A 23,040-nucleotide genomic window follows, 5' to 3' on the forward strand; every position below is an offset into this window, starting at 1 on the left:
GTGGATATAGCGTTGGCCCGAGGCGATATAGATTATTGGCTCTGTAAGCAATAGGCTTCCTTAATGTCACTACATGAGCACTAGCTGACGAGAATAGCTAAACAGGACACACCCGCAGTCCTGCGCTGTTGAGAGGCATGTGTTGTTGACATGGAGGGATGAAGCATGGCTCACTGGAAGAGGCAGTTAACTGAAAACGGGGTTCTGCACCGGCCCCCCCTTTAGCTCTGCAGCAATTTGGGGCAGGAGCTAATCGGGGCACGGCAGTGGTTTACGTAGCTTTTTCTTTGTTCTTGTGTGAGAAGCACTGGGTTTTTCTTTTCTCTTTTTTTTTTGTGGGATATTGAGTGGAATTGATGTTTTGTGTGCGCGCGTGCAGGGAGGGAGGATGACTAATGACCTGTCAGAGGTAGATTTCCTGGCAAAGATATAAAAAAAGAAAGACACAACCAGCATGACGTGGACATGGCAAATGACATAATCAAGTCTTCCCCCCTGTAAAGAGATGCAATCGCGAGGCATAATGCAAACGTCTGGTATTTCCAGAGTTCATTTTCAGCCATTCTGGGTCCCTCTCATATTAGCCGGGGTGTAATGTCTAGTCACTGAATGATAGAATGCACACATTTCTATGCAGATTGCTACTGAAGGGCAAAGAGGTATTAAAGGGCACAGGGAGGAATAAGGGTGTGCGTGTGCCTGCGAGAGAGAGAGGGAGAGAGAGAGATAGATGGAGAGAAAGAGAGAGAGAGTGAGTGAGGGGGCTAACCTGTTTTGTGGAGGTCTTCTATGTGACAGCCCCATGTTTCTATGGCTATTCAGTCTCAAATGATCCCTCTGATGTGGTGCCATTTCTGTGATTTAGATGGTCGGCCAGCATTACGAGGAAAGGGAAGAAAGCTGCGTGCGTGTGTGTGTGTGTGTGTGTGGCTATTTGCATGCGTGTGTGCGTGTGTGCATGCGTGCTTGCATGTGTGTGTGTGTGTGTGTGTGTGTCGGTGTCGGTGTTAGGGTAGCTGTGGTTCTTATATACTTTACCATCCTCCCCACCTAGAACCGGAGGGGCAGGGATACTTTATCTTTCCAAAACATAAACCCCAGGCCTTGGCCACACACACACACACACACGTGCACACACACACACACACACACACACACACACACACACACACACGCACACGCACAAACACACTCAACACACCCACACAGCATCAAAACAGTGCTTCAAAAACAATGTCTCGCCTCAGGGCACAGTTTGTAAGAATAGTATATTACATACAATGCTACCCTCTAGATAGCATTGTCCTATTGCCGCCTGCTCTTTTTAAAGCGCACCTTACCAAACGACAGCCTGTATTTGTGTTTGTCAACGTATAGCAAATGACATGTCAAAAAATTGCCTGCTGAAATCAAATAGCTTCGGTAATAAGTGAAATGATATACCGTAATGCTATACAACCTCAGGTCGGCCATCTTGGCGTTTTGTGGTCTTTTTGGGGGGTTGATATGGTAGCTTGTGTTTTAACCCATTCTGACCCGAGATCAGATTCATACGAGGTTGGTTCCACTGGACACACACTGGTCTGATGAACCCATTCTGACCTGAGATCAGATTCTAAAAATGTCACAGTCGTTCTTCGATTTTTCAAAAATAGCAGACCTACAAGCTCGTATCGCGCCACTCGGTGGCGCGATATGAGCTTGTAGATCTGCTATTTTTCAATAGGTAAAGCATAACATGATGCTAACACCAAAACGGGTGCCCGGTCAGAATGGGTTAAGATTGGCTTGTTTGCTGCTCAGACGTATTCTTTGCACCGCTCAGTAGGCAGTAGTCTATATAGTCAGTTAATGCCTGGATTAAATCTCCCCACTGCACACAGTAGCGTGAGAATGCCTGAGCCCTATTTAACTTGGTAAGCCTCATGATGATTATAGCACGAGAAGTCATTATCAGGGGTTGAAAACACGAGCAAAAAAATGAGCTGAGGACAGGAGGGGAGGCTGCGTGTGTTCGTGTGTTCGTGTGTGTGTGTGTGTGTGTGTGTGTGTGTGTGTGTGTGTGTGTGGTGCCAGTAAAATAGATTGTCTGTGTAGTGAGTATTTGTTTTTTAGGCTGTGGTGTGGCTCTCTGCCAGGAAGGGAGACGGCTCCTAAGTTCCAAGTCAGCAGTGCCCTTAGAAGAAGAAAAAAAAAGGGTCCCCATTACAGGAGGGATGTAGAGATAATGTAGTGTGACACACGTTATGTACACTGGGTCTCGGCAAGAGGAGCTTCAGGGACACAGGTGTCATAAGACCCATTAATCTGCCATTGTCACGTGTTATTGCAAATTAAAAGTAGCATGTTACACTTGGCAGCTATTGTTGCCGATGGAGTGGGGGAGAAGAGACCCCTCGAGATTGCGTCTTCGGTGACCATGGCTGTCCGTGCGCTTAACAAAGTGACATGTATGAGAATTTGCAATTCTGCAGAGGAAAGCTATTACCTCACAGATTAACATCCAAGTACCGAGCCAGCACCCCCCCCCCCACCCCCCCATCCATTCTCAACCTCACCACCCCCACTATTTCTGACAGCGTAGGGTTCAAGAAAGACAAAGGAAAGAGCTTAAGGAGCCACCGTTCTACTCTGCTAGCGATGGGTTTTGCATAAAACAAAAAAAAAACGATTCTAATCCAACACAGCAAACTGTACAGTGACACAGATACAGTATACTGCATATACAGCAGCATAGGTCAGGCATATTGCTCTCACTGATGTTCTTGATTCAAATTATTGTTATAATAAGCGAATATTCTACAAAGCTGAACGCACAGGTTGGAGCTTTCATGAGGACATGCAATGGCCAAATGGAAAGAATGACAGTCTATGAAGTGTGTCCGATCTTTTTAAAGTCACACCACACACCCTTTCAGAACACCCGCAAATTGCACAATCAAAGAATCGCAGGCCGGTCTTATAATTTCCACCATTGTAAAGACCTCCCTGCTTTTGTGTCGCGGGGGGCCTTCTTGATTTATGAGGAAAAACACAGAGAAGAGAAATTTCACGATAAGACGATCATCATACATTTTAAAAAGCCAACAACAATAGCCAGTGGCAGTCGGGATGAATGTGATTCTGTGCTTCAGTAGCTGCTGTTGAATTAATTATTTCTCGTCTCTGAGTGTCACGAGGAGTGAGCAGTGAGTAGAGATATGAGTGATGGAGCAGGCCAGAATCCCAGCTCGCTCCATGTCTCAGCAGCTGTTTGGGTGAGAGCTGTAGAAGCAGCAGCACAGGAACTCAGTTCACAGCGTTAATGTCAGACAGACAGACAGCCACGCTGATCCGCACCACCAAATTGGACTAATAAAGTCACTAAATGCCTATAGTAACATTCCGCAAATGAATAACTTGCATTAAGTCATGTTAACCCATTTTGTGCAGGAACCCCTTTTGGTGTTTCAAGCATTCTGTTCTACTTTAGCTATTGAAAAACAAGCTTGTAGGTCTGCTATTTTTTTAAAGTTGTGAAAATGTGGCGCAAATCTTTCAATATATATTTCAGAGAGAACATTTTTAACTAAAATACTGGCTTCAGGGCAGGTCCCTGGAACTACATATTTTGAGATGGGGGTCCGCGGCCCAATAGAGATAATTCTGGGGGTCCTTGGCATGAAAAAGGTTGAGCACTGCACCACTGACATAGAAACATGTTTTTTTAGATTTTTTTTAGGATTTAGAAGCCTTTTCTTTATCGACCTCAGTCAAAAATGGGTTAATAAAGTCACTAAATGCCTATAGTAACATTCCGCAAATTAATAACTTAAGTGTTAATGCTTCCGTACGGTTCTTTATACGGACGAAAGGCAACTTTTCCCCTTCTTTCTTATGTGTGGATGGAAATGTGCAGGCTTGAGCACGGTTAACATTCCATCGGCAATATTTGAATTTGTTTACATAATCAAAACGTTCCAATTAGGACAAATGCATCTGAGCTCTTCCAATTTGATGCAAACGAGCACTAATTTGATTTCATCTGAGGCAAAAATTGAATCAAGCTGTAAAGGATGGAGTTGTATTACAACAAGATGCATAACGATCTGTTAACGCGAACATGAGCGTACAGTATGTATGTACATTGACGTGTTACTTTCTACTATACACCAGAAGGACTTGGAAAAGACTTTAAAGATTAGTCGGATACCCCCTCACAAAGACAACATACTGTCATAATTAGTCATGCAGAGACCTTCTAGCCACAGACTACAAGATTTAGCAAAGACAAAAGAAAATGTCAGGGTAGGGTCACTGTGCGATAATTTGGTTGTTGGCAATGTTCACGTCATTGAACTTTACATGAGCATGTGCCAAGAAGGCTAAAGGCTTCAGATAATATTTAAAAAGTTTGATTTTATTGGACCTTCAATGCGAGAACAAGACCGACTTATGACTAGCGCAGACTGAGAGTTTTATAACCAAAACTATGGAGATGTTGGAAGCATGTTACAACTCGAAACCCTTTTTCTTCAGATGTTGAAAATGTGTCTGGTGGTATGACAGTGAAATAACTTGAAATGTTGTTTGATTGTTGTTTGACCAGAGTATTATTTAACAACTCAAACCCTATATGTTATTGACCAGGCGGGTCCCCCATTTGTTTGTTTGTACATGGCCCCCTCCATTTCTCCGCGCTATTTCCCTACCAAATATCTTTGCTGTTTGCCTGTGTTCATGTACAGAGAATACTGTAGGTGCACTATAGGTTTCATGGGGATAAACGAGAAGCCGATGAGAGAGGAATGAACTCGTTCACATTGAGGGGGGGCTTTGGTGACCTCAAAGTGCCAGCTCACATCCCTGTGCCTCTTAACGAGGACGACTGACTTGCCCAACCTATTAGTCTGCAACTTTTCTTATTGGTTCATTGTCTTTATTGAACTCACGCCATTGGCAGCAACCAACCTTCAACCTGGTGTTGACATCTGACACACTCCTCCTCATACATATAGGCTGCTGTAATAGCGCTGCAACTGTCAATTATCTTCTTAGCGATTGTTTTATTTATTTATTTTACAATTAATCGCAAGACTTTTTTTCAAATAACAATATGTATCAACGGATCAACATGACATTTTTTGAATACATTATTTTATAAATCGAGTACATTGATTAGACTTTGACGTACAACGGCGTTGCATAAAAAATAGCGAGAGCAACTGTTGCAATGACGTGTTGTGAGCTTGTAGATCTGCTATTTCATTATTATTTTTGAATTGAAATAATTTTACTAAAACCCATGAATTTGTTAGCCATCCAGCCAGTCAGTCAGTCAGTCAGTCAGTCAGCCAACCGGTCAGTCAGCCAACCGGTCAGTCAGCCAGTCAGTCTCACTCTCCCCAGCCCCAGAATTGCGTTGGCTCAGCCTCCTGCTAGGGGTCGTGACCTATGGGTGCCAAACCCACAGAGAGGAGTCTGCTTCATAGAGCCGGTTATCTGATCTGATAGAAGCCGCTCCCTCGTTACCAGAGTGTTAACACAGACTGATGTCAAGATGAATACACTCAACTCCGCCGGTGATCAATAAACGACCATCGCGGGGGACGACCGCGTAATACTGGGAACAAAAGCCGCTGTGGTCAAAAGATTAGTGGTGTTGCATAACAGGCAAAGTGGAACATGTCAAAACAATGGCCCCGTGGTCGTGGATCATAACAAGCGGAATGTAAATCAGTTTGTGTGCGTGTGATTCCTGTGTACTTGTTGAGTGATGAATCATTTTTGGCTTTGGCTTATTAGAAAGCAATGACGTGGAGTCATGTACCTTGAGGAAATGGAATTAAAAAAAGGCTGCATTAAGTGAGTTAATGTCACGGAGGACCGTCGCAGTGAAAATATAGTCATTGTAGTACTTGTACTGTAGGTGCACATCATTGGAAATGCAAATGTTATGGGTGTACTAGTAAAAGACAGCAGTTGCGATTGTCGCTGTAATTTGAGGAGGTGTAAGAGAGTTCAGGGTTCGCCTGGGATGGATCATTTTGCGTGTGGGAAGTGTATTCCACAGAGGTGAATGATAAATGTAGTGGTATTGATTATGCTTGCTACTCAGGCCGGCTGATGGAGAGTAATTAATGACTCTATTTGCTTTGGTACCAAATACAATTGAGTTTGATAAAGTGACAAGCAATGGCTTAACCACTTTATAATCTGGCATCCTTATCATGTCATTTATATAGGCAAACATTGTCAACAGCGTTCTAAAATAAAAAAGCAGTCCCACAAGGCTGTTTCGTAAAGGTTTTGAATAGGGCTTAAGTGATTATGGTGACGGTCTTGGTTGTGGCTGTCCTGGTAACCTAATATAAGATCTGTGATCTTATAATTCACAGGAACTTATAGTTGATCACATGGAGGATCAATGGTCTACTACTACTCTATAGACAACCCTTTTGGGCACATGATCACTTTTTTTTAGAATAATACAAGCATAGATTAAGTTAATGTTACATTACAAATAAGTAAATAATGTAATAGGAGTAATAAAGGTAAAACAGATAATTTCTGATGGGGGAGAAATGTTTTATGCACATCCAACAATAGTTAATTGTGGTTATTTTTCATCAACTCAATGAATCATCTCAATATCCAATCTAATCATCTGTGTTAGCTCAAAAAGGGGTGGTTGCTCACCCCTGGTGTGGACACAACAGAGACATGTTGTTTCTGGCCCTTTGCAAGTGTGCTGAAACTTGCAACAGTTCATTCATACATGTTTGTTCAGCCCATTGACTATGACTATACTATACTTGACATTACTGTACCCTTCATTACCATTACATTACCGATCATTTCCCAAAGAACACCATGGTTTGTTTGAGTCACTGGACTCAGTGGACTGAGTGGACTCCATTCACTTCAGTTCAGTATCAAAATCAACTTGTGGACTAGAAACTTGCTTGACGTACAACGGTAAATCACTTTCAATCATTTTTTTGTAAAAGTTACGTTATCATTGTTTGTTGTATCATTGTTTAAAGCACGGATTGGTTTGAATAGTCCCTGGAGAAAAGGTTTATGGAGAAAAAAAATGTCTCTACTTCTAAACTGCACTAGTGATGTTTAGTCAACATTGACTAAATTATTCAGGTAAGTTCGGTAATGTTTTAACAACTTTGGAGAAAATGTTAACTAATCTAAAACTAAAGCCTTTAATAGGTAGTAAAACAGGTCTATGTTGATGTACAAATATATGGCTGAAGGTGTGAATAGACAATGACATGTATCGATGGTGGTCACAAAATGTCCAAAGTAAATAATGAGGCGTAAGACTGAGGTCGGAAAAAGTAATTTGCTCATTTCTGGCCTAGGATTTGTGTGTGAGGCATATTTGCAAATACCAGCTAACCATGGACATAAGGAAGTATAGTATGTGCACACACACACACACACACACACACACACACACACACACACACACACACACACACACACACACACACACACAGAGGGATGGGACTACTATACACTCTCAAATCTCTCTTTATAGCCCCTCGATACGTTTAGTTCTTAATGGGAGTCAGGTTCATCCTCTGGCCTCAGCCCGGTTGAAGAAAGGTCAAGCAGTAGAATAGACTGGCAATAACCCTCCCAAATGGTACTATCACTGGGACATGATTGATCAATTGAATTCCATGGCAGAGAAAAATGTGGGGATTAAGTGGAGTATTATACGCACAATGAGTCGAGGCATGATGTTCATTTCAAGTTCATTTCAGCTCCCTCTTTGCCACCAGATCAGGCAATCAATAGGGGCCTTGCATATCATATATCACCGCTCCGCTCTCCCACCGAGGGGAGAACATAATCTACCGCAAATTTAGAATGACAGATTTGTAAGGGAGTCGCAGGGATCTGGGATCCGGAGGTTTAAAAAAAAAAAAAGAAAAAAAAAAAGAGGAGGCGGCCCTTCACCTCAGCTATACTGCACCCAGGACGCGAGGGGAGGAGAGAGAGGGATGGTACGTAAAGGCCTGGAGAGGTGGGCTAAAACAGTGGTTCTCAACCTTTTCAGGCTGTGTGACCCCCCAAAATAATCACATTTGAACTGGAGACAAGCACTTTGGAATTGTAGGAGTTGATTGACTCGGTTCCACAGATAAATATTGTGAAAATAGCAGATCTACAAGGACTCGGAACGCAAGCCATTGTGATCTTGTACATTTTCTATTTCCGGGGCGCAACGCCCGCACGCAAACCAAGCATATAAATCAGGCATAAGGCTTGGAGGGATGGCAGGGTGGGTGGTGTGTGCACGTGTGCATGCTGTGCACGTGTGTGTGTGTGTGTGTGTGTGTGTGTTTGGGGAGGGTTAAGGCATTGCATACAAGTGACAAAGGGAAAAGCTAAGGCATCCTTCTCCCAACAGTGAGGGTAATCAGGTCAGGAGTCAGGAGAATACGCCTGTGTTTGGGGAGTGTGTCCCCGAAGGAGATGATTGAACCAGACTGTACAATTTTATGCCGCTGCCTCTCGTCCGCCATCCACTGTTTGCCAAATGGAACCCTGGTGGTACTCGCCCGGAATGGAAGCGGTATTAAATTGCGAGAGAAGGGAAATTGTGCTTTTAAAAAACGCACGCTCTTGATTTTCTCGCGGATGTGAAAAGAAGGTTCTGGTGGGGGAGGTGGTGGGGTAGGGTTGGTGGGGGGCCAGATGGAGGCTTGTATGGGGAGGGAGGGGGGGGCGGCGAGGGGGAATAAAATCCTCTGCCTAGAATAAAAAAAAGGCACTGTAATGGCTAGCTGCCTCTTTCATTAGTATACATGGTCGGGGGAACATGTATATATTTGCAAGTGATGGTAATCCATCAATTACCCCAGGGCTTTCACATCATGATGGTGTTAATACTGCAGGGGGGGTGGGCGGGGGGGGGGGGGGGCAGACATTCCTGGGCGAAGAAACGCTTCTGAGGCGTAGAGTAGCCAGGGTGGCGCAACCACCATGGCTATTAAGATGCTGGGAGGAGAAAAAAAAGAAAGAAATCTGCACTCCATTGCTGTGTATATCCTACTCACATCCCCAGAGTAGTGGTACCAGGGTCAGCATCTCGACTGTTGCTCTCTCTTCTTGTAGATGGTTCAGATGGTTCTGGCCCACACAGTGATTCTCAGGGTAGTGTGGAGAGTTTACGGAAGCACCTGAGGGCAGATGCCTTCACTCAGCAGCAGCTGGAAGCTCTGGACCGGGTCTTTGAGCGCCCGCCGTACCCTGACGTCTTCCCCACGTCGGAGCACGTCAAACCCGAACAGGTCAGTGCGGTGACGCCGTTGACGCGTCACCTTCCTCCCGCCTCCCGCCCTCACGTTCACTGTGCATGTGTGTGTGTGTGTATGTGTGCGCTATGGTGTCACGTTTCAAATGGGGGAAACAAAGACATGAATAGATACAATTCCAAAAACATTTTGAGCAAAAAGACTGAATTCACAAAATGTGATGTGGTTAAGTTTAACCACTTTCGCCCTTTTGGCCATTTCCCAAAAACATAGCAGATCTACAAGCTCACAATGTGTCGCAACGTGACACATTGTGAGCTTTATAGATCTGCTATTTTGAAAATAATTTGAACAGGGCATAAGTGGTTAAACAATAATTCCACTGTATTACAAACCAGCATGTAAAATGCTAGAGGGATCACAAGGAAAAACTCCCACACTATTGATTTTATGATGAAAAACACATTCCTTGGGTCCCCCATAATTGAGAATAACAGTAAGGCAACATGAAATTAATCAATACTTAGATTTTTCTTCATATTTTGCCATGTTATTCAAATATTGCTTTATGTCGTCTTTTTTTTTATCCCTATTCTTTGATGTATTGCCTGAAACCCTTTTACAAAGCTGATTTAATTGCAATATGTCTATATGAAATGTATGTACAGTGTATGAATAGCAAACCTAGCAAGAAGCCTTCATATTTAGCTCACAGAACCTTTCATAGTTGTTTCTTCCGACATTAAAATCACCCCCACCACCGCCGTCTATCCATCATGATTTAAAATATTACGAAGCATTCGGAGAACAGCCCCCCCCCCACACACACACACACGTCAAAACGTAGACCAGAGCCCTTATATGTGGTGCTTCTTATTAAAATCTCAGAGCTTATTACAATGGATAACCTTTATTTACTTTCATTATACTATTAAACAACAAGAGACTATTAATTTCTCCCATGAAACCGTACAAGTCGGACCCATAAAGCAAAAGCAATCGCCTAATTGAGTTCATTTTAATTTCTCTCCAATCGGGGCGAATTACGCAGGTGATAAATCAGTGGGACAGGCCTCACCTCCAGAAGAGGCCCTAATTTGCAGCTAATTACAAAACTGATTTCTACTGGAAGATCAATACCAAAACGAATTGGAAATGACTTGCAATCACAAAGAGCGTCAGAGAGAGTATTAAAAAGCAGAGGGAAAACGGGGTAGACTGAAAAGAGAGAAAAAAAGAGAAGGGCCAGCACAGCAATACAGGCCAGAAACGGTCTAGAAAAATCAACTTTAATTTAATGCAATATTAATCAGAGCACTTTGCCTTGGACCCCCCCCCCCCCCCCCTCTCTGGAAAATGTGGCCCTATTAGCCAGTGTCTGGGTCCTGTAGCAGGGTATTAAAAACCCATTCTGGAGATGCAGAACTCAATGGATTCAACCCCTCCCACACTTCTGCTAGCCATTTGGTCATCCTTTTCAAATGTATCTTTTCAGCGTGCAGCCCCACCCTCCCCTCCCCTCCCCTCCTGCCCTTTATCTGCATGATAAAAAACGTCTGTTTGGCGTCTGAGGCCCTCCAAGAGAATAGAGGAAAACATCCGACATTGTGCCAGGGAACAGTTGTAGCAGACAATTAGAGTTTATCGGTGATAGTGGCAGACAAGAGCGGGGTCAGCACCATCCCCTGTGGGAGCAAGGAAGGGCCCAGTGAGCCGCTCACACACACACACTGGGCTTTGGACAAACGTTGTCAACACACACGGTCTCCGGAAGTCTCATCTCATTAAAGAAAACTGCAAAACATCTGCCACGGCGGCTCCCTTTAGGCCAGTTACGGATGAATGTACGACGAGGTAGGCAGGAGGATATAAATAAAAACAGGAAAAAAAAGTCAACTTGGCCGGATAGTGGAAGATCTATCCACTTTTCAACCACAGTCATTATTGTAATTATATGTTCCAAATGTTCAAAAAAGTGAAAGTAGCAGACAACAAGCTCACAGCGCTTTGCGATATGACACGTTGTGAGTACCTACCAAAGCACCTATATATAGGGCTCAAGTGGTAAATGCTATCTAAAAAGAGCTTTTGTGGCATCAATACACAATACAACATCCATTCATGTCACGATCGTTTAGAAAATTGACTAGTAGTGTGGGGTGTTTCCATTCAGCTGTAAGGGGCAATAAAATTAAAAAGCTGGCTTAACAGTCTAAATTAAAAGCGCCAAAAAAAGAGAAAATGGAAAAGAAAGGTGAATGGTTGCACACAGGGCCACATGGTGTGTGTGAGTGTGTAACAAAGCAGCACTGCTTTCTCCCTTGGCTGATCAGGCCTGCAGGACGGCAGTCAAGCACAAAGGGCCAGCTGACGCCACAGCTTTAGACTCATCTCAAAATCCTACTTCCTCTCAGACAATACCAAAATACATTCATGATATGCTTGGACTGCCGCCCCAACATGCATGCACGCGCACACGCGCACACACACACACACACACACACACACACACACACACACACACACACACACACACACAGAGCTATACTTGTGAGGATAGCAACATTTTAGAAGGCTATTGCCATTACATTTCTTTTAACAAAAAAACCCTAATCCAACACCAGCCCCTAAACCCACGCTGGGCAAGACCTATGCTGTAGTCAGAGTGTATAATCTTTATGGGATTTTGGTACCGCTTAAAGAAATGACGTTGCCGCTTTACAAATCAGTTTAGATTCTCCTTGAAGGAAACGTGTGTTGTGATTGGTCGAGAAAATATCTATCCGGGGGAAATACATCTGACGGATGTTCCGGCCCGACACTTCCGCCGATACACTCTCTGCCTCAGGTTGTGACCAGGCTTTTCTCTTGGCAGATCAGTAAGGCTGGGACCGAGGCTACCCTAAACCTAATCCCTAAATGCCTAATCCTTTAACCCTAACCCAGCCTGAATCTTTTACTACTGTAATTGTAACCTATTAAAGTTTTAAAAATAATCTATTAACGTGAAATCCCAAGAAAATGGTCCTCACAAGTTCAATTTCTGCCATGCATGCTCACACGCAGTCTCTCACGCACACACACAAACTCTCATACACATTATATGAAGTGCTCTCAAACACATTTACACCAACGGTTCCCAAACGTCAAAGGCCACCAAAATAATAATATTTGAATACCACCCTGACAAGCACTTGGAATTGTAGGCATAGCATTTAGTTTGACTCTGTCAAACTAAGTTAGCCGTAGATTGGCTATATTTCCACAATGTTTGCCTCTTTCTTATATTACTATTTGGCCAATTTGGTATTAGAAGGGTCTTAAAAGGCATTCAATTGGAACGTTAGAAATGTGCAGGTACCCTGTATACACTTGTATGTTGGTTTGTTTACCGTTAGAAAATAATGTTGTACATTTAGCTAATCATCTGCGGGCCACCCCCCAACAAATAATTTGGGGACCCCCTCAGTTTGGGAACCACTGGTATTATACACAATGTAGAACAACTCATGGAGGGCCAGAGGATGTCCACCTAGGAGTTGTTTTGGTTGTGTAATAATGATTGAACTGTCATGGCCGTTCCACCATGCAGGCTAACGAGTACTCGCTCCCCGCCCTGAACCCCGGCCTGGACGAAGTCAAACCCAGTTTGTCCTCCGGCGCCAACCCAGACCTGGGCCCCGGCGTGTCGCAAAGCTACCCTGTAGGTAAGATCAAGTGCCGTACTGTAGTAGTACTACAACAAACAACAAGCACTGTGTGTGTCTGTGTGTGTGTGTGTGTGTGTGTGTGTGTGTGTGTGTGTGTGTGTGTGCGTGCGTGCCTGCGTGCGTGCCTGCGTGCGTGCGTGTGCTGCCGTTATACGCTGCCAAGCCACTGCTTCAGCTGAGGGGGGGATTATTATCTTGTTTTACAACCATGGAAAAAAAAGTGAAATAAAAAACTTAAAAAAGAGAAAAGAATGTTGTGCAATTTGAATGCCCGTCCGCCGTCTGCCCGTCAAAAATAAAAGCAAGACAAACACACAAAAAAAAGTAAAGCGTGAATACTTTTTTTTGGATACCTCTCGACTCTGAAAGCTGAAAAGGTGATAACGACAATGTGGTTACGAGAGCTATGACGTTAGCAGCAGTCTTCCATCTTGTGTTTTTTGCTGAACAAGCAAGGGTGATAAAGAGAGGGGGGGTGGGGTCTGGGCTGGCTGTTCAGTCACTGTTGGACAAGGACCTTTGGTGTCAGCACATCACAACTATGACTGTGTATCAGTGCAAGGTCTCGACAAAGCCACCGGGGACTGAGTGCTGTACGTGTTCCGTCCGATGCCACTCGGCGTCGCGGCGGCACTGGTGATTTGTTATAACTGCACGGGAGCCTTGTGTGCGACGTGGAGATTTGTGTGTACGTTCTACGGGGGGGGGGGGGGGGGGGGGGGTGGAGAGAAATGAAAAGGAAAAGCAGCACTGTGCCTTGTAAATATGCTGTGGCATTTCTGCAACCAAACTATAATACTGTGATCATTTTCTCTCCCTCTTATCACTCTCTACCCCCCCCCTTTCTTTCTCTCTCTCTCTCTCTCTCTCTCTCTCTCTCTCTCTCTCTCTCTCTCTCCCTCTCTCTCATCTTCCCATTCTCCTTGTCACAGTTAATGACTGCCTGGCTAATTGAAATATTGTTTCATTGTTGCCATGTTATTACCAAGAAGAAGGTTAAGTTTACTGAAAGTTTACGATTACTGCCACGGCCTGAGATTAATATACGGAGGTTTTATTAAAATTCATATAATTATGCAGCAAGCCCATCAAAAAAAAAAGAAAAAAGGCAACGAGTTCTTGCGTAGGGGGGGGGAAGGACAGGGTGATTGAAAATTGCGGCAGGCAGCTCCCCCCCGTTCTCAAATGATAGCCGAGCAGCCTTATGAGAAAAGAAAGGCCCTTTTCTCATTAATATGTGGGAGGTAGATTTCCCCTGTAAGGTGGGCCTCGTGAGAAGGAAGGTGTGTGTTTGTCCTTTGTGTCCTGATGGCTCCCCGGGTCCTACTAGTTCACTGCAACTGGGCGACCATTGTTTGCACCGGTGGTGGAAAAAGTACTGGGTTGTTTTACCTATAAGTAAAAGTATCAATAATAGCAATGTAGAAATACTCTGGTACAAAGTAAAAATGTCCTAGAGTAAAATGTACAAAAGTATGGGCATCAAAATGTACGTATTGTGCAGAATGTCCCATGTTTCAAGTTTTCAAATCGGCTATTTTCATATGGTCGAGGGCTGGTTAATTGTATGTTTTGTAATAACAATCAAAATCTACAAAGTAACTAATAAGTGTTAAATAAGTGTTCAAATAAATGTAGTGGCGTAAAAGTACAATATTTGGATGATGACAAATACCTCAAAATTGTACTTGAGTAAATGTACTCCCCACCCCACCCTAGTCCTACTAGTTCACTGTAACTGGGCGACCATTGTTTGCACCTGGGGTGTTTTACAGGGGGTGGGTGTCTCCGCAGAGATGGCCATTGAAGGCTTGCGCGCTCTAATGCATGCAGAAAAGCAATGCGGAAATGAACAAAGAATAGTTTGACACACAAACAACGCCTGACTTTGTCGCCACTACCGAAAATAGCACCATCGACGAGCTCGGGAGCATTTTTGGATCATCCGTTTTGTTGTGTGCGAGTCTACACCCCCCCCAAACGCGTAAAATTAGGCATACTGTAACACAAATTCATGCATATTTCGATGTAACACCTATATTATGTATGAGAATTATTATATTGGTTTCTCTCTAATCCTATAGTACATGTCCCATGTCGCTGGAGACAAAGAAACAACACATGAGAGGTCAGCCTAATGGAACAAGCAGCACTTTGACTTTCTACGGTGGTTAGTTAGTGTGGTTTTTTGCCTCCGTGGGAGTGTGGATAAGAGGTGATACTCAGGTGTGTGGTCTCTGATGGCTGAGTGTTACAGTTTACTTGCCAGCGATAAGCCTGGCTGGCTGCATGAGGATTTCGTTTTAGCTGTACAAAAAAAGGAAAAGAAAAAGTAGTAAATTATCTTGCAAGCATTTAGGCCGAGATCCAATTTCAAATTAATTGTGTCTTTACGGGGGAAAGAACTGGAGATTACGTTCATCCTTAAAATGCTTTCTAACACCAATTAAAAAGCCTGCAGTTATTGATCTTGTTGATTTTATGTCCCGGAATTTGCATAATCTATTAAAAATGAATGATTCATAAGCGTGCTCGTTGCCAGACATCCGAATTCTCAGTGAACTGAAAGGCTTGAGAGATAGAAATCTTTTGTGTTCTCTGCTTTATCCTATTAGGGCTCAAAAGTACCTGCAAATCAGGCTCCAATAAGAAAGGGATTTAAGGGCATTGTGCACATCATCGAAATTCAGGGGCAAGAAGCCACTTCCATTAAAACATTCTTTTTCTCTCTCTCTCCCTCTCTCTCCTCCACATTAATATGGTATTACCCACTAAATAGTCCCTATTAACTCATAAAAACACCAAAGGGTTCCATGAATATGTGGATGGGACAATTGCATATTGTTAGGTAATTTCTATTGTTGATATGGGAAGTAATTTCTTTGATGAATTCCCCTCCGAGAGATGGATTTCATCTCAGGTGCTTCTTATTCTTGCTCATTGAAACTACTTAAAATTCATATCGGCTGAGCCTTGGGTGAATTCATGAATAGTGGAAGGAGGAGCTGAACTGAACTTTTTTGTGTATCTTGAAAAATAAGTGAGGAGATGGCTTCGATACGGGCAATTGTCCACCATTTTATAACAAAGTAGCCGTCGGTATAATATATATCCTGAAATTACTCAGCCCACCGACGCTTGGTGCAGGGCTTCAAGACTTCCGAGCCGCCTTTGAACACAGAGCCAATTCCCCTGAGCACTCAGTGGGAGTTTTACACCTCTCTCCTCCTGAGGACCCGTTTAAACCTATTCCCTGCTGAGCCTGTTAACGGGAGACTCTCAAGCCCTCTTGTCCCCGAGTCAATGACACTCCTCTCCTCTTCAATGGCCTAAGCAGGTGCTCCGTGTGGACTCGCTTTGGTCTCCATCCGTCCCGTGCTTGCGCTCATTAGAAACAAAAAGTTGTGGGCTGCCGAGGGCCGTCATTTGAACTCTTTAAACTTTCCATTTCAATTAAAGAAGCCGAGTGAGCGCTCCCCGCGTGAACTTTGTGACAGCAAAGCACAAAGACTTTGCCGTTGTCCAGTGAGCAGCGAGCAACGATCAGACGGCGAACCTGCTGTCAGTGATGTGTGGCCCCGATGACAAACCGCTCGCCTCTCCTCCCACAGGGGAACTTCGGGCCTGGGCTCCGAAATTAATGCTTATTTCGTCTTCACAAAAGCAAACTAACCTTTGAGCACACATTTGATAATGAATGACTTTCAGCCGGTGTTCGGGGAATTAAAGCAATTTGGCTCTCCAAACATTCTTTACTTAGTTGTAATTAATTAGGGTGCAGAGATTTTTGGCTGGTGATAAATTGCTCCATTCTGCATATAGCCTAGAAAATGGAGGTCAAAGATTTCCGGTTGTTGTTGTAGCAAACACGAAGGTGTCCCTGTCATGGTAAATTTAATACTCTCGCAAGCAAAAGAGTCATTCACAAATGACTTTGTTCCTGTGCCAAATAAAAAGAAGGTCACTCGGTTTTCCTGTTTGTGTTTTAAGAAATCAAGCCGATATGAATGCTGGAAGGGCCGTACATCGCGGGGTAGCTGTTTGTCATGTTGTTGTGGTTTGAGATACACAACTCGCGCATCTGTGCCTTTCAAAGACATAATCGCACGATGACAGGACTAGTTTCTTCCAGGGTGAAATGTTCCCCAGTTGAAGCGACATTCTTCTCGTCACTCGGTACAAGTGGAGATCTGGGAAAGAATAGGCAGCGACTCCTTTCTGTACATTGTGTTTGGTTTGTTCACAGTTGGAAATTGTTTATAGTAAATTGTCGCTGTCAATGGACTAGGGTTAGGGTCTCGTACTGCATTGTAGAACAAGTCATTTCAAGCAAATAAACAGTGGAATAAAATTCCACCACAAACTCAACTGAAAGAATGAAACTGTGTTCTTATCTCAATAGATCCTGCTACAAACCAATGCCATCTCTCATTAACCACTTACTGTAAACAGCAATCAAGAATCAACGTGATTAACTTTAAACCCTATTTGACAGGAATCTAGGCCTCCCCCCGCCCCACTCCACCCCCCCCCCCCCCCACCCTTTCCCTGTACTCCAAATCTCTTCGCAGAAAATTGCAGCAGATCAGCTATTTTTGTGGAATGTTCACCCCAGAATAGGGATGCTAGGGATCATGTGGGCAAAACAGGCTTTTTTTGGAACAGCCCGACAAAACAAAAACAAAAATATTTGCATTGATCTGTGTTGGAAGGGAGAAAAAGAGGGCAGAGGAAAATAAATAGCTTGATTTTCTGGCGTTGAATCTAAGGGGACTGTCGGCTGAAGCAGACATTATAAAGAAGTCCGTCTCTTAATGAGAATCCGGGCACACATCTCTGTTGTAAAACAACAATGGCTAGGATGCAGCTAATGAGGCTATCATTGGCTATACAGAGAGTCCTTTCAACTGGTGCCTCTCTCAAAGAGGGGCTTTAAAGGGGACATAAAGCAACAGACAGGCCTGGCAATCATATACAACTGTAGTGTACACAGTAACGTTCCCAGCGTTAATTGAACACAAATAGCAATGAACGGACCCAAATTTGCTGTCTAAGTTGGACTAAGAAGTGTAAAAAGCATCGATGGCAAATATTCTGACTGTGATTTGTATATCATGTTGGTTTTCAAAATGTGATCTTGATGGGGAGTTTAATGGTGCCTTTCCACTGCGTGACATTGACATGGCATAACATGACTAGCCTTTGCGTTTTTTCTCTACCATTAAGAAAAAACACTTTATTTTGTTTGTAACACCTCCTTTGAGGTTCCAGCAAGCTTTGGCGATCCCAAAAGGTATCAGACTACTGATTGGACAAGAGAGAGTATTACTGTGTCATTGTTTAGTACTCTCATATGCAAAGGGTTGGAGATGGGTAGTATGTGTGCTTACTATTTATTGTGGAAAACAAAACCACTGTGAATCTGCTGTATTTCTCATGAATGCACCCAGATTGGAACAGGGATATCATGCCATATCACCAAGTACTGTACAAGCCTTGGAGAAACCTTGTTGTAAAATCACCCATAGGCCTACAGGATTGTTCAGGCAAAAGAACAATCCAATGTTTGTATCCTCCATTTCAGTACATCATGTTCTGTGTTTTACATCCTACCATGATCACAGTGAGAGGTACACTCACACATACTGTATGTACTTGCATAGCTGCTTACATAGAGAGTAAAATGACCTCAGCTCAAATCCTGTGGTAATGTGATCAAAGGACCATAATCAAACTGTTAGTTTCTCCAGTGTGTCTGTCTTGTAATCGCAGTAGTAGTAGTAGTTATAGTAGGGACAGTTAATGTTAGGGTAAGTGATATGTTTTGGTTGAAACAAAACCTTTTCTTAAAAGTTTAAAGCACTATTTTCGGATAGTAATCATTGCGTTTAGTAACAGGAGTCTCCCCCCATTGATCCAGCTGTTTAATAAACATAACATACATGTTCAGATACAGTAAGTGACGACATTCCAGCTAATGAATGAATGAATTACATCATTATCATACCCGGAAGTTATGCGTGTGTCAAAAAACTACTTTCTGGACTTGACAGCCCATACATCCAAACAGAAATGTCCTATCTGATTGCATTACACAACGTTAAACTCACTTTGTCACTCGATTTGCCACTCACTTCATGCATGCACATACCCTCTATAAGGAGGGTATGTCATTTTGTCATTTGTCCCAGTTCCAATTTTGTCTGTTCATTTCTTTGTGTTATCACTTACAATTTAACTTGTCTAATCTGTATCCTGAATGAGTTCTCTATCCTTATTGGACACAATGGTATCCTGACCTGTATATTCTGAGTACAATCAGAATATACAGCTGTTTTATAATAATGCTTATTTTAACCAAAGAAAATCACTTGCACTACCTTTAAGTTATGTCTTGATCTGGTATACATTCATTTCACGTTGCTTTGTAGTGGAAATTCCCTGTAAGTTCGGATATAACAGCATTGTTGGAACAGCTTTGTAGCTTCACCATACATGTATGTTTTCAGAACACCCGCCTATGAGACTTTAACAGCAGCAGCAATTGTTGGCCTTTGTAGTACGTTACCATTAGCTGTACGCAATGAATAAAACTGTGATTTTGTTGTTGTTGTTGGATTATAGTATTGCTCCTAAAGATGAATAGCTTGGAAAGTTTAACATTTTGCTGTCTTCTTAGCTTTCTTGCTATATCGCTATAATTTACTTACGATAGTGAAAATAGCTGATCGGCTATTTTAAATGTATTTTCAGAAGAAGTGAGATATTTGGAGTCGATTGTCAGACAAAGGCTTGGCATTAATATACAGTATGAGCTTATATTTAAACTCTGGTTGCCAATATTTGGGAAATAAGTGGCTGGTGTGGCTGCTGCCACAATAATGTATGACAAATTGGACAGATGCGTGTTATTGCACCAACACAAAAGCTCCCACTGTTGTGTGTGTGGCATGCACATACAGAACAGTGGGAGCGCGTGCGCCCACACACACACACACACACACACACACACACACACACACACACACACGCTCATTCACAATCCCCCTCCAACCCGGCTAGACCCCCCACCCACAGTGCTCCCACAGCTCTCTTTGACTGAGGTGCACTGGCTTGTGGCTAACTAATTCTTATTATAAATGAATGGTCTGCCATGACCTCACTCTTCTCTGTAAAGCTCTTAGCACACAGCGGAGCCCTTCAGTCTTTAAGCACTTTAACCGTGTTCAAACACAAATGCGGCGGCGAACATCGCCGGCGCGTTCAAATATAGTCAAATGCCAAAAAGTCCCTAATCGGTTTATGAATCATTCCCATTTTCAAATGAACACAAGATAAGACATTTTATCGCTCATATCTTGATTTTATTATTTGCGCCGCTTGCACATATGAGTGAATGTTCATGCGTGTTAGTGAGTGTGCGTGCATGTCTGCGTGTGCGCGTGCACCGGGCACGCTTGTGTGATCTTGTGCAATGCCCCCCCATGTCACTCTCTCATATTGTGTGCGTGTGTTGTCCTATCTCTCTCCTCCATCCTGGCAGAAGCGTTCACTCATCCATCCCCGTCCTGCATTAATCAGGTGCCGTATGAGGCTTCCATGGCTCCTTTCACACCCACCTCCTCCTCCTCCCTGGTGGACATCCAGGCCTGCCACCACCCTGCCCTTTCACTAGAGGCCCCGTGCTCCTTTTCATACCCTACCGGCCCCCGTAGGGCCTCGCAGCAGCCAATATGTTGGCCAGCCTTTATACCAGCAGGTACTAACATTAACGCAAACGTGCCATGACTTCCCCCTCAATGCAATGAAAAACACTTAAGACCTGCATGGCGTTCCCTATTTTGGGTCATCATAGGTGAACATTGTCACCCCCCCCCCCAAATATTTTTGCTATTTGTTTTTAGGGTTGGGGTTCTTTAGGATTCCTTAACATTGCGTCTCCCTTAACGATTCCAAAGAGATCCGTTACGGTCAATTTGGATTCTTACGTTTAGTTCCATTTGTACACGCTCAGAGAATCAGTTCCAAATGTGATGGAACAGATTCTGGTTCCTACATTTTGCATCCGATTACTCCTGATCCCATTCATTGTATGACAATGTATACGTATAGGGAGTTAATTAGATATCATGTAAGGAAAAAGCCATTTGACCACTGCTTCTTCACTCGTGAGCAATACTAATTGGCGGCACTATTGTTTATTAGTTAGCATGATACATTTATTTGCCCGTGCAAGTATCATTCGTGCCTTGCTCTATAGCGGCTTCAGATGTTATCAGATGATTTAATCAGATGAGAGTCCTAATCAACACCATGCAATGAAGCCAGTATGGACATTAACCACATACTGATGTTGTTGTCAGCCCTTGTCCGAAGTGGTGTTGGTCGCGCCGTCCAACTGTTACTAACTGTAACCCTAAATCTAACCCCTAACCCTAACCTCAGTCTTAACCGGCCACGTAATTCCCCTAACCTCATATCAGTCTTAACCGGCCATTTAACCCATTTTGGGGCTGGAACCCCTTTTGGTGTTAGCATTATGTTATGTTTTAGCTATTGAAAAATAGCAGATCTACAAGCTCATAGTGTGCCACCAAGTGGCGCGCTACGAGCTTGTAGGTCTCGCTATTTTTGAAAAATCGACATAGAAACATAGCTTTTTCAGAAAACTGTCAGGATGTAGAAGACATTTTTACTACTCGCGGTATAGGCAGCATGTGGAAATGGCCATATTGCCTCCATTGCATGGTCTTGATAAGAACATAACAGTGATTATCGGTTGACAGCGTTCAAAGCGTTTCGTTGCTCATATACACATTCTGGCAGGGAAAAACACTGGCTGTCTGGGGGACGGCAAACCATTTAGCCAAGCCAAGGCCCCTCTGTCCTCTGGGCCATTCTGTCACTACAAAACTACTCCCAGTTTTCAATAAACACACAAAAAAAAAAGGCATACAAAATCACTTTCGCATCGTTATTCGTCTCAGAATGTCTCGTTTTGGCTCGCGGCTTGCGGAGGAAGCACATAAACGCTGCTTTGCTTTACTTGCCTGCATGTACTGTATCTAGTGAACATTCATTGTTTATATAAAACCCAATAAACAGCAGATAAGTGCAGATGCCACTCCGCCGCACTATGTCTCGTGGCGTTATACGCGGTATTATGCCCACCAGCTTCCCTCATTAAAGCTCCATTGGGAGATAATTTCCCCCCTTTGAGCGCGAGTGGCCCTCTTCGCTGACAATGTACGCGGGGGCCTCGTGGACCACGGCGCTGGCCAGATTGGGTTCTTCTGTGAGTGCGGTGGCCCAAAAAGCACAGTGGCTCGGGGGGCAGCATGGGGAGGGGGGAGGGGGGGGGACGGGACCCAACCGTCACTCCCAATTACAGAGCTGAATATGGAGCATCTGCACTCGAGAGGCCAGTGTAGTTGGTCCTTACAATTGCGCTCTGCCCTAGCTAATGGAGAAAGAGAGAGGAGGCTCATGGAGTTCAGTAAAGGTCGCTATATTTAGACAATGGTATTTGATTGTTGCAACGAGGAGACTTCTTTATTACTTTAAAGTGGTCAGTTGTTGTTTTTTTTAGAGGTGGAATGATTTTGATCTTGTCTAACGTTTTGAGGTCTGTGTCTTATTTAGTTTCAAGGCATTAATCAGTACAAAAGTTGTGCTCGCCTCTAACGTGATGTGCTTTCTTTTCTGTCACATAAGATGAGGTGTGATGGCGGTGTTGTCACGTTTTAACGGTGAAAACAGTAGTAATGAAGTGTTCTTTGTGTTGTCTCTCTAGGTCGGGACATGGCCAACACAACCTTACCTGGGTACCCCCCTCATGTTCCCCCTACAGGCCAGGGCAGCTACCCCTCCTCCACACTCGCTGGAATGGTTCCTGGTGAGTGAAAGAAACACTTCATTAACTACATTATCCTGATATTATTCGAAACAGTGAAAATAGCAGATCTACAAGATTGTGAGCTTCATAGTACGATGAAGTACACTGTACTTCATCGTACTATGAAGCTCACAATCTACTACTTAGTACAGTATATAGGGTTTAGCGTAAGTGG

The 23,040-nt window shown here is 43.6% G+C and overlaps 1 protein-coding gene across 2 annotated transcripts in view; it reads left to right on the top strand.

The window, feature by feature from the left end:
• The window catches only part of LOC308333392 (paired box protein Pax-2a), a gene marked incomplete at both ends in the record, with an annotated part of 34,055 nt that overhangs the window by 8,535 nt on the left and 2,480 nt on the right, over positions 1 to 23,040 (top strand). The window contains 3 exons of one of the 2 annotated variants that reach the window (XM_080789777.1): positions 9,076 to 9,296; positions 12,853 to 12,967; positions 22,764 to 22,865. In XM_080789777.1, coding sequence (XP_080645903.1) covers positions 9,076 to 9,296; positions 12,853 to 12,967; positions 22,764 to 22,865 — 438 coding nt within the window. The remainder of the gene's footprint in view (positions 1 to 9,075; positions 9,297 to 12,852; positions 12,968 to 22,763; positions 22,866 to 23,040) is intronic. The other variant, XM_080789778.1, reaches the window with a different exon arrangement.

This window comes from Protomyctophum bolini, assembly GCF_963924005.1.
Source record: "Protomyctophum bolini genome assembly, chromosome: 18".
Classification (NCBI taxonomy): domain Eukaryota; kingdom Metazoa; phylum Chordata; class Actinopteri; order Myctophiformes; family Myctophidae; genus Protomyctophum; species Protomyctophum bolini.